At 55.3% G+C, this 12,140-nt stretch overlaps 1 protein-coding gene across 1 annotated transcript in view; it reads right to left on the bottom strand.

The window, feature by feature from the left end:
• Window positions 1-12,140, bottom strand: part of GRIN2D (glutamate ionotropic receptor NMDA type subunit 2D) — a 36,138-nt gene that overhangs the window by 20,213 nt on the left and 3,785 nt on the right. Inside the window, exons 3-6 of the mRNA XM_061388871.1 lie at window positions 9,308-9,798; window positions 5,287-5,906; window positions 700-814; window positions 94-305 (exon numbers count right to left, since the gene is read on the bottom strand). Coding sequence (XP_061244855.1) covers window positions 94-305; window positions 700-814; window positions 5,287-5,906; window positions 9,308-9,772 — 1,412 coding nt within the window. The 5' untranslated portion in view covers window positions 9,773-9,798. The remainder of the gene's footprint in view (window positions 1-93; window positions 306-699; window positions 815-5,286; window positions 5,907-9,307; window positions 9,799-12,140) is intronic.

The raw sequence follows: 12,140 nt of genomic DNA, 5'->3' as shown, positions 1-12,140 counted from the left end.
GGCCCCAAGGGAGGTGGGGTCTGGGGGGCCAGGACTGCAGGAGACTGCAAGGGAGGGTTTTGAAACGGGACCTCCTGGATCCCAGGCTGTCACCTGTGGGTGCGGTTGAGCTGGCTCCGGCAGGGCACAGAGTCTCGGATGCAAGTGCCACTGATGGGGTCGGCGGGCTCCACGATGACGAAGGGCCGCTCTTCCAGCGTGGCCACCGTGAGGTGCTGCGTGTCATCCACTGGCTGCAGGAAGCGGCCGTAGCGCGACCACAGTGGGTACTTGAGGCGGAGAGTCTGCTGCTCCCAGCTGCCCACCTTGGCCAAGAGCAGGGGATTCAGGCTTCCTGAGGGGGCACTTTCCAGAATGTTCTGGCTTTCCTGGCCCTCCTTCCTCAGAGCCCCGGGCTCCCAGCTCCTTCTCCCTCAGATCCAGAAGTCTGGACCCCCTCTCCCCTACCTCTCTCCAGGACCTGGAAACCCTTCAGGCCCATTACCCTGGGCTTTCTTCTACCAGGACCCAGGGGTCTGGGTTCCCAGTTCTTTCCTTGACCACTTGGAATCTCAGGCTCTCAGCCCCTTCCTCCCTCAGAGGCCAGAGCCCAGGGCCTCAGCCCCCACCTCTGCCAGAAGTCTGGGTCCTCACTGCTTCTTCCCCAGGACCCAGGAGTCCCACTCCTCGCCTGTGCCTGAGGTCAGCGCTGGGACTCACCACCTCCCACGTCCTGTCTCGGGTGAGGGAGATGACCACCAGGGAGGGGTTCACAAGGAAGCCGTCCTCATTGAAGGAGTAGTCCCGGTTGTCCCAGGTAATATTCATGAAGTACCTGCCCAGGAGGAAGGGAGGGTAGTGTGGGGCCCTGGACTGGACCTTGGCACCTGAAGGCAGAGAAAGTCCCCTTGCTACTGACCAACCCCACCCCCCCTAGTTCGAATCTCTCTTTCGGGTTCTTGAAGACCTGAATATGCCCCTTCTTCACTAGGCACTCTCCTTTGCCAGCCCGGTGCCCCCAAGACAAGGTCCCAGACCCTTAGCCTGGGTTTGGGGATCTCAGGGCTCCACCTGCCTCTGCAGCCCCATCTCTGATCACTTCCCACAGTCACTCTTTCCACCCAAACCCTTTCCCTGCCCCACCACACTGTATGTGGGGTGTCCTCCAAACACATCAAGTGGTTTCCTAGCTCTAGGTCTTTGTAGGTGCTTTTCTCTCTGCCTTCCCTAGCTCAGTTGGTAAAGAATCTGCCTGCAGTGCAGGAGACTGGGGTTCGATCCCTGTGTTGGGAAGATCTCCTGGAGAAGGAAATGGCAAACAACTACAGTATCCTTGCCTGGAAAATCCCATGGACAGAGGAGCCTGGTGGGCTACAGTCCATAGCGTTGCAAAGAGTTTGGCACAACTGAGAGACTAACAGTTTCATTTTTTCTCTCTGCCTAGGAAAAAACCCTTGGAAAAAGGAAAAAGACGCAGGTTCAATCCCTGGTCAGGGAAGTTCCACATGCCGGGCAGTGCAGCCAAAAGAAAAAAAAAAGACCCTTATTCTCTCCTCATCCTGAGTAGTTCTTATGTGTTCAAGACTCCGCTCACGTCTATCTTCTGGACAAAAGCCCTGGGAGGGGCTCTGGACTCCCAAATATCTTTACTATACAGTGGCAGCCTGCACTCTGAATGCTCTTCGCATCACCCTGGTCACTGGACCAGACCCTCAGCTGCCATCCTCACCCCCTCACTCCCCCTCCCTCACCCCCCATGCAGGGCATCTGTCCTCAAATCCCATCCTTCCTGCCCCGGGGATATCTCTGCCCCAGCCCTCCTCTCTGTCCCTACAACCCTCCAGGACCCCACCCCAGCCTCCTACTTTGCCTCCAGCCTCCAATCTTTCTCCTCCAACCTGAACCCATCCCATCCCAGAGGGGTCTGTCTACACCCCAAACTGACTCCACTCTCTCCTGCTCAGAGCCCACTCATAGCTTCCGAGTCCCCTAGAATACAGTTTGAACCTCTCAACCTGGCATTCAAAACCCTTGTAAGGACTTCCCTGATGGCCCAGTGGCTAAGACTCTGCTCTCCCAATGCAGGGGGCCCAGGTTTGATCACCAGTCAGGGAACTAAGATCCCACATGCTGCAACTAAGACCTGGCACAGCCAAATACATTTTCTTTTTTTTAAAAAAAGGGCCCTTGTGGCCTGTCCCCCCTCTGCCTCACCAGCCTCATCACTCCCAACCCGTAAATTCTCTTGCCTTTATCCACCCTGAGCTATTATGGTCCCACCAAACTGCTCCAAGTTTTTCTCCCCTCTGGTCCTTTGCACAATGCTCTTTCCCCTCTCTGGATTATCTATTTCTGGGGGACTCCCGATTGCCTTTGAAGCCAAATCTAAATCCCTAACCTGGCCTAAATGCCCTACCTACGCTGGGCCACATGTCACTCCATCATATTCTGCCCGCTTGCCCACTGTGCTCCAGACACATTGGCTTTATTTCAGGCATTTCCAGCCTCAGGGCCCTTAAACCTTCTGTTCCCCCTCCCTTCTCTTCACGCAGATCTTCCAATAGTTGGCTCTCTCTGTCTCCCTTTTTGTTTCTGGCTATGCTGCTCAGCTTGTGGGATTTTAGTTCCCCAACCAGGGACTGAACCCAGGTCCTTTGCAGTGAGATCATGGAGTCCTAACCACTGGACTACCAGGGAATTCCCCTGGCTCTTTCTCTTTATCCATTTTTTTTTTTAACCTCCAAATTTCCCCAACTCAGAAAGGCCTTTCCTGATGACCTCGTCTAACCTAGCACCATAGGCATTTCTCATTACATTCTGCCTGCTTTATTTTCATCTCAGAAGTTATTACCCATTGATGTTTTTTTCCTTTCTTTTCTTGTTTGTCCACTGATTGTCTCGCCTATGAGACTGTGAGCTCTGTGAGAGCAGAGGCCTCGTTCAACATTATACTCTGTGTATAAAGCAGGGCTTGGCACATTGCAGACTCTTGATAAAGGGCTTTTCAACAAATGAATGAATGAGCAATTTATTCTTCGGGTCTCAACTTATACCACCTCCTCCTGGAAACTTCCCTGAACCCATAGGCTGACCCATAACTTGTGTAGCCTAGTCTGGAATGTTGACTGAGGCCAACCCAATTCCTCTCCTGGGAGAAAGTTAGCTGTGAGATTTGGAGGGATGGTGGTGGACAGGGCTTCCCAGGTGGTGCTAGTGGTAAAGAATCAGCCTGCCAACGCAGGAGACGTAAGAGACGCAGGTTCAGTCCCTGGGTCGGGAAGATCTCCTGGAGGAAGGCGTGGAAACCTACTCCAGTATCCTTGCCTGTCTGTGGGATCGCAAAGATCCCTGATCGCAAAGATGCCTGAAGGGACTTAGCACACACACATGTGGCAGACACAATGGGCTGAAATGATGAGTATCATGAAGGAACAGAAATTCTGGGTCATCAGAAGAACTGGACAGGGAGAAGAACTGCCCTCTGGGGGGACAAGGTAGAAACAGAGAGAGAGATGTTGATGAAGATGGAGATAGTGACGGGGAGGGAAACGAGAGAGAGAGAATCAGAAAGAATTGAAAGAGTACCTAGAATTGAGGAACTGGCCTCAATTCCTGATGTCTGAGTTTCTGTGCGTGTTTATCTTTTCCAATAAACCCCATTTTCCCCGAGGAAACTTGAATGAGACTGCTTCCTGCGACCAAAAATATTCTGGCTTAGCAGTTCCTCCACAGTGCTCCCACAAAGCCCATGCAACCTCCATTACTGCAAGTGTCATGCTGTGCTGTCATTATGCCGTCCCTGTCTGCTACCCCTACAGGACCCTGTGTTCTTTGAAGAGAAGTCCACGGTCTTATTCATCTCTGCGTTCCCAGGTCCCAGCAGGAGCCCTAGTTCCTAGCGGGCGCTCAGTAAGTATTTATGAACGAGGGAGGCTTCTCTCATCGTCTGGTCCCTGGATCCTGATTCCCAAATCACCACTTCTCAATTCTCCTCCCTTAGGCTTTCTTCCCCACCCTTCACCTCTTCCCAAACTCAGGTCATCCTCATTTCAGTATCCAAGGCCCCTCTTTCCACTGCTCTGTCACCAAACTCCCAAAGCTTCCTAGGGTAGAGATGCTGTTTCTCACCAAACCCTGGTCCCCTCATCTAAAACAGTAGTGTGAACAAATTAAATAATATAAAACAGTAGCGTGCCAGTTGCGTACAGCCCTGTCCAGCTAGAATCAACATTCCCCATATTCCCTGACATTCCTTGCTAACCCAGGCCATGGGCAGGTGATATTAAAACTCTAACAATCAGTGTGGCACAGACACTAGCCAATCAGAATCGGTGTCTAGCCAATCTGCATGGATGTGGCTACAAACAACCAGTAATTCAAGCCCCTGCCAAGTGACTACATTCTCACGAATGGGGTGTAAGACTCGTCCCTTCTGCCTCACTGGCCTAAAGGAAATGGCGTGTTCTCCACCTCCTCTCTTTCCCCCTTCTCATGAGCTAGAATTCAGACATGCCCTTTGACCCAGCTTCCACCATATGGAAAGATGGCAGAGCAACAAGGTGGGAGGGTCCTGGGCCCTTGAATGACCACATGGAACGATGGAGTCTCCTGATAACCTGGACCATGGATCTCTGGGTTGTTAAGTGAGAGACCTCTCTACCTTGTTGGAGACATTGCATTGTTGGGTCTTTTGGTTACTGAAGTTCACCTCCTACGCTAACTAGGGTGGTGGTGGTCACATCTGACTCTTTGGGACCCCTTTAGGACCCTTGCCAGGCTCCTCTGTCCATGGGATTTCCCAGGCAAGAATATTGGAGTGTTTGCCATTTCCTACTCCAGGGGACCTTCCCGACCCAGGGATCGAGCCTGCATCTCCTGCATTGCAGGTGGATTCTTTACTGACTGAGCCACCAGGGAAGCCCCCCCAACTAGGTATTTCACCGAATCTAAGATGCTATCGACTAGATGTATTGCTATTTTTACAACCATGAAGGGGGAAAAAAAAAGCACTGCCCATGAAATCATGATAAGTGATGATTGTAAGACATGTCTTGATTTCAAAGACATTAAAACTGCAAAAACGCACATGCTAAAATCGTGAAATACAGTAATCCTCTCCCGGTATCTCAGGGTTTTTTTTTCCAAATCACTTGATTTAATCCCAGAAAGAAGAGCCAATTTCACTTATTTTACAGAAAAGGAGACTGAAGTTCTGAGAGGCAAGGTGACCCATTTGAGGTCACTGAGCACCCCAGGTGATCTAGTTCAGGAGTCCTCTCACGGCCCTCCCAGCCCAGCCCTGCTCACCTGTGTAGACTCTCCCCTCGATGGGTGCGGTTCTGGGCACGACAGTCGTGGCCAAGTTCAGGCAGGAAGCCATAGTCACGCAGCAGGGCCTGGGCACCTCTGGCCACAACGGCCACACCAGCTGCCACACGCCGGGCCAGGTCATCCCTCCAGCCTGCCGAGCGCACTGCAAACAGCCCAGCAGGCAGTGGGGCGCCTCCTGGCAGAAGAGGCGGCTCCCCTGGAGCGCCTGAGCCCCCGCCTCCAGCCAGCTGGGGCCCCACCATAAACCAGACGTAGCCAGGCCCCGTGAGGCCAGCCTCCTCAGCTGCCCGGAACACAGGCTCGGCCTCCTCACGGGCACAGAAGAGCAGGCGGATCTGGGCGCTGACACTGCGGAGTTGGGCGCTCAGCACGGCCTCGCCAGCCCCAGGGTCCAGTGTCAACGCCCCGCGGTGCTCCCAGCCCACCAGGCTGCCATCAGTGAGCACCTCGATGTAGGACAGGAAGGCCCGGTGGCCGGGGGCACGCGTGGTCACGGCTACAAAGGATGTCCAGTCGTATTCCTCCAGCACCTCGAAGATGACCTGAAGCTGCTGCTCTGTGGACGAGCCCAGCTGAAGAAAAGTGGAACCTTTCTCCTGCAGGGGAGGAGAAGGATGTCAGGCCTCCCCCATGTGGAGATCTCAGCTCCCAGCTGCTGACCTTCAGCAGCCAGCGAGGGGCTCACAGCTCCCAGGGATCCAGAGGGGACCTCATCTCCCAACAATGGATAAGGGCATCACAGCTCTCAACATCTAGCTGTTGGCCAAACTCATCTCATTTCCTTGCTTGGGGCACAGAGCTAGACCTGGGTTAGGTTTAGCCTCAGGACTGAGTTCTAGGCTCATCCATAAAAACCTTTCCGCCCAAGCACCTTACTCTTCCCTGTCAGAGGGCAGATGCAGAGGCCCCCGAGGAGGAATCTAGGGGATTACAAAGGCACAGCATGGAGGAAACTGAGTCCCTGAGTCAGAGCTTGGAGGAGAGCCAACTCCAATCAGGAACACCTGTTTGGATTTTATATGAGTGAGGAACAACCTTCTATTGAGTTAAGCCACTGAAAAGTGGGGGTTTATCTGTTACAGCAGCTAACATAACCCTAGTGAACACAGGCAGCAACCCGGGAAAGAACTACAGTTCCCAGCATCCACTGAGAGGGACTACATCTCCCAACAGGCCATGAAAGTGCTGAAGGTAGTCTCTCACAACTCAGCTTTGCTGAGTAGGCTTGCCCTTCTCTGCTTTTATTCCTACGTTCCTGTCCCCTCCTTCTCTGTTTCCTTTGCTAGACTCTCTTCCTCTGTCAGAATTCTAAACATAGGAGTGCCCTCATCTCCTCTTTCCTTCTCTGTTCTCTCTTCCTGGTGATCTCATCCAAACCCATGGGTTTAAATATTGTCTCCTGTGGTCTCCAGTATGGTAGCTGCTAGCCACCCATGACTATTCAAATTAAATCAAAGTTAAATAAAATTTAGTTCCTTGGTTATACTAACCACACATCAAGTGCTCAACAGCTCACATGGCTAGTGGCTATCATATTTGACAGAGTAGATGAAGACCACTTTCATCATTTCAGCAGAAAATCCTGTTGGACAGACCTTGGGCCCACATCCAGGCCATTTCCAAGTCTTCTCAGTTCTCTGTTCAAAATATGACCCCAGCTGTTCATTCTTCACTATGGCCCCATCATGACCCTCATCGCTTCCCCTTTCTTGCCTAGATGACAACAGCTTCATAACCCATCTCTGCTTCCTTTCTCGAACCTTTCATTTTCCAGACAACAGCCAGAGTGATCTTTTCAAAATATTAGTTGGATCGCCTCCCTTCTTGGTTGAAAACCTTCCAAAAATTCTGTGTCAGAGTCAAAGCCAAAGTCCTCGCTGTGGCCCATAAGGCCCCAAATGACCTGGTCCCTGTGGCCTCTTTGACCTCATGTCCTGCCAGCCCCACCTCTTTGCTCTTCCTCAAACACCTCAGGTTCCTTCTAGACTCAAGGGCTTTGCCCTTCACTGTCACCTTTCTCAGGGACACCCCCCAGCTCCTTCCCCTCCTCCGGCCTCAGGTCCAGCTCAGTTTTACCTCCTCAGGGAAGCCTCCCCTGACCACCATCTACTGAAACCACGGCGGCCTTGGTCATTACCTCTCCTCCAGGACAGATTTCACTATCTGTTATTTGTTTTGTCTGTCTCCTCATTAGAAATGCAAGCTTCGTAAGAGCAGAGACCGTGTCTTTTTTTTTTTTTTAACCTTCCCTAACTGTATTCCCCAGAACCTGAAACAGCCCTGGCACAGAATCAGTCCTCAATAAATCTTCCAGTAATGCAATGAGACGAGCAAGTGGACTTTCTCCCTAGGCATATGCCTGTGGTTAAATGTGCGAGGGTTAGGGCACTTGTCCTGAAGGTATGAGGCTTCCCAGAATGCTATGAGACCCTGTGAGGCCCTCATCCTTGGCAGCTGAATGTGTACTCAGGGGACCACGTTCCCAGCATTCAATGGGGGCACAGATAGAGCTGTGAGGACCACTCTAAGACACTAAAAAGACTACATTTCCCAGAAGGCAACGGGTGTGCACTGAAGGGGCCACAGTGCCCACCAGACAATGAAATGGAGGGGCACACACTTCTCAGACGCCATGGAGGCAGGAGGGACAACATCTCTCCGTATCCCAAGAAGGCGTCAGCCAGGAAGTAGTAAGTTCACCTCGCAGGTGATCTGCCTACAGATCTCTGGACAACCCCATGCCAAAGAGAAGAACAAAGTTGGACAGAAGTCTTTCCCAGAGTGCTCGAGACAGAAGAAAACTACGAGTCCCGGCATGCAATAGAGATCTAGTCACAAAGCCGCCGGGCCCTCACAGCAGGGAATTGGTGGAGACTTAGGCTCCACCCACTCAGGTGGCCCCATCCTCAGGCGATACCCACTTCTCTGTTACACTGGCTCCACCCCTGAATAGGCCCCGCCTCTTCTCAGACGCCTCCTTTAAGCTGACCTGGTTCTTCTCAGTCCGCACACCAGGCTTGTTCAAATCCTGCCCTTCCCTACCAGAAGTCCACTCCAGCTGACCCCTCCTGTGCCCTCGGGAGGCAGGCCTCTCTCCATGCCACAGCCAGCTCCAGCCTCTGACCCTGCCTCCCCTGCAGGCTCCTGGCTTTGACCTCTCAATGGCTGAGCCTGCCTCTAAGCGGGAGGCCTTCATCTTTCCAGGCCCACTCTCTGAATTCTTGCTTTCCACGCCTTCCAGTTGGGTACCTCCCCTGTCCAAATCTTCCTTTAGTACCGAGCTGAGGGCCTGTCCTCTCTGGCTAGCCCCGCCCCTTCCTTGACTCACCTCTTCCTTGACTGGCCTTCCCGCACTTCCTAGCTGCAAGGCTACCCCTCTCTCGCTCACTCACTAAGGACGCCTCCCTTTCTCATACTCATCCTTCCACCAGATGGTTCCGTCCTTCTACGTTGACCTCTAGACCTCATGCTCAGCTAGCCGGGCCCCTCCCTATCCCTCAGTACTTAATACTCCTTTTTCCTGGTCACCGTGTCTGACTTTCTGGCTCCTGCTTACTCTCTAGTCTTCACCCTTTTCTGAGCCCCATTCCTTTTCACTTGACACCCCGTCGCTGATCCCAGAGCCCACCCCTCACTCAGATCTTGCCATCTCAGGCATGCCCCCTCTGGCACCCACCCAGTCCTCGCCCCTCCCTGGCTGGCCTCGCCTCTTCCTCGGATCCCACCCCCTCCCCATTCACCGCTCCCGCAGCCTCTCAACTCTTCCCATAGCCTGGTCACCTCAGACCCTGCTTCTAGTTGATTCCCTGGCACACTCTGTTCCTCCTATATATCACGTCCCTCCAAGTCAGCCCCGCCCGTTACCTAGACCTGAGCTTGGCATCCCCGAGGCTGACCCTCAGGACTGGCCACGCCCCTTACCACCCCGCCCACCCACGGCCGACCCAGGCCCCGCCCCCGCATAGCCCCCCGAGCCCCGCCCACGTGTCGCGCGCACCTTGGGCGTGAGCACGAGCGCCGCGCCGCCGTGCACGGCCACGATGGGCAGCGAGGTCTGCGCCGACAGGAAGTCAAGGATGGGCGCGACGGCGGGCGCGCGCGAATCGTCCTCGAAGACGACGCCGTGCACGCGCAGCCCCGACAGCAGGTCGCAGAGTTGCAGCACGAGGCTGCGTGGATCCGAGCCGTTGAGCACCAGCGCCACCGGCCGCACGTCCAGGCCCGGGCTGCGCACGGCCGCCGCTACGGCCGGGCCCAGGCGCGCCGCCTCGGTCGCGTACGCGGGCCCCGAGAACACGAGGGCCACGTTGAGCGGTCGCGCCCCGCCGGGGCCCCCGCCAGGCCCGCCGGCCCCGCCCGGCCCCGGCACCTCCTCCGGGAACGGGCTGGCACAGGCCAGCGCCAGCAGCAGCAACATCTTAGCGGGGCCCCGAGGGCCGCGGGGGCCACCGGCGCCGCGCATCGCCTGCGGGCCCTGCCGGGCGGCCTCTGAGCGCGAGGGCGCCCGGGGAGGGACACGGAGGAGGGGGGGTGGTGCGCAGAGACGGGGCGGCGGACACGCGGAGCAGAGAGAGGGACAGGAATGAGAGACAAGAGATAGAACGACAGAGACAAGGAGAGATACACGGTGAAGGGGAGATACGAGGAAGGAGAGACGCGGAGGTAGGAGAAATGTTGGAGTAATAGAGGGAGAGACACAGGGAAATACGGAGGCAAAGGGAGAGATACAGAAGCGAAGGGAAAAACACAGGGAGAATGGGTAATGGGGCCACAAAAGATACAGAAGTGGGGAGAAGAGATAGACAAGGGAGGACAATGAGACAGGCCAGATGGAAAAGAGACCCGCAGAGACCAGATCAGAACAGGAACAGAGAGAGAGAGAGGCCCAGGAAGATAGGAAGAGATGAAAACACCCACAGAGAGATGGTCAGGGAGAGACAGTTGATGGGGTGGAGGAAAGAGATGGAAGGAGAAACAGACAGGGACAGATAGGCTCAGAGTAACAGAGCGAGAGATAAGACGGAATGACAGAAATAGGGAGGGAATGAGAGAGGCGGGAGAGATGCAGAGATAGACGAAGGAAGGTGGGGGAGAGGAGAGAAACCCGAAAGTTGGACGGAGAGAGGAAGGTGGAAAGAAACCGCAGGAAGATGGAGACAGACCCCACAGCCACCACAAGACACGCACCCACAAGAGACGGAGAAACAGTCAGAATTAGAGATTGAAGAGGCAGGCAGAGCAGACAGAAAACACAGGAAGACAGAAATAGCGAGGCAAGGCAGAGATCAAGACCCCCACCAGGGAGGTGCCCAGCACAGACATGAAAGGAAGGCCGGGAAGGCGAGTGGCAGGAGGGATCAAAAATAAAAGGAAGAAAAAGTGAGGGGAACAAAAAAAAGAGAAAGGGAAAAGGGGTCAGGTGTGTGGGGGGAGAGAGAGAGAGAAAAAAAAGAGAAATTAGTGGGCCATCCTGCAGGGAGCAAATGCCTCTGACCGTACCCCACCCCTGGAACACACACCCCCCAACCCATCTTCGTCCCCTTACTCCTACCCCTGTCCCTCCACTCTTAGTAAGAGCTAGAAAGAGTCACAGTCCAGACTGGGCTCTGGAGTTGGGGGGAGCACAGCTGTGGAGAGCTGGGAGGGGTGGGGGTCCCTGGCTCCCAGCCCAGAGCAATTTGGTAATTGAGAAGCGATACAGCATCTCTTCCTATGTCCCCTGTTGTATACTAGTTGCCTGGGGTGGTCGGGCTGGGAGCCCAGACTCCTGGCTCCTGGGTCTTGAGGAAGGAGGGCCCTGGGGGCCTGGACCCCTGGTTCCCAGAGAGGGATTGGAGCCTGCAGAAGGGGCTTCTGGAAAGGGGTGAGGGTCCAGACAAGGAAGGGCTTGCTCTTAACTGTCAATCAGCCTCCTGTCCGGTTGCCATGGTAGCGCAGAGCCTCCATCCACCCCACAGCCAGCCAGGGGTAGGGGAAAGGCCCACACCCCTTTGCCTGCCTAGAGGCCTCACTCCCCACCCCCCTACCCCCAGGCCTTCCCAGGGACCCTGGGGCACTGTCTCCCGAGGGGTGGGGGTGGGGGCTCCTAGCATGCTTTAATCCTGGCTCTCCCTCGCCCCTCCTCTCCTCTGCCCTTCCCCAAGCAGCTGGTTCAGTCAGTGCTCAGAATAGCCCCCCTCTGCCCCAAAATAACCCACAGCTGTGGCCTGGCGCTCCCCCCTCCCCAGGATAACACTGGTTCTCCCCTCCCTTCCTGGTGGCTGCTCACCCCTCAGCCTCTTCTCTCCCTGTCTCAGACTTACCCCTGCCCGGCCTCTGGCCTTGGGGACCCTGGGGTCCTGCTCCCTGGCTGAAGCCCAAGAGGGCAGTTCCTGCCCCACCCTTCTCAAGAGGCTGGATGCCCAGTTCTCTCCGGTGAGGGATTCGGGAGGACAGTCTCCCACCCCTCCAGAGATGGATAGAGAGGTGGCAGCCCCAGCCGCTGGGGCAGTCTGGTGTTCCAACCCCCAAACCTGCACCCTCAGGGATCACATTGTTCAGGCCTCCAATCGCCACCTCCTCGTGAGTCTCAGTCCCCACTTCCATCTGCACGGGGCCAAAGAGTCCAGACCCTCATCCCCTGCCCCGTCACGGGGTTCAGGACACTGAGCCCCCAGCCCCCTCTTCCCTCAGACACAGAAGCCCCATCCTCCCAATTTCTCCCATCAACTCGGGAATCCTGGTCTCAGGGCCCCTTCTTTCCCCCGGACCCACCGGGGACTGTGGGTGCTCAGCTCCATCCTTTCCCAGGACCCAGGAGTGCGGGCTCTCTCCTGCCCCCAGACTCAGGA

Source organism: Bos javanicus, chromosome 18 (assembly GCF_032452875.1).
Source record: "Bos javanicus breed banteng chromosome 18, ARS-OSU_banteng_1.0, whole genome shotgun sequence".
In the NCBI taxonomy this organism is placed as follows: Eukaryota; Metazoa; Chordata; class Mammalia; order Artiodactyla; family Bovidae; genus Bos; species Bos javanicus.
This window is presented reverse-complemented; position numbering and strand designations above follow the sequence as displayed.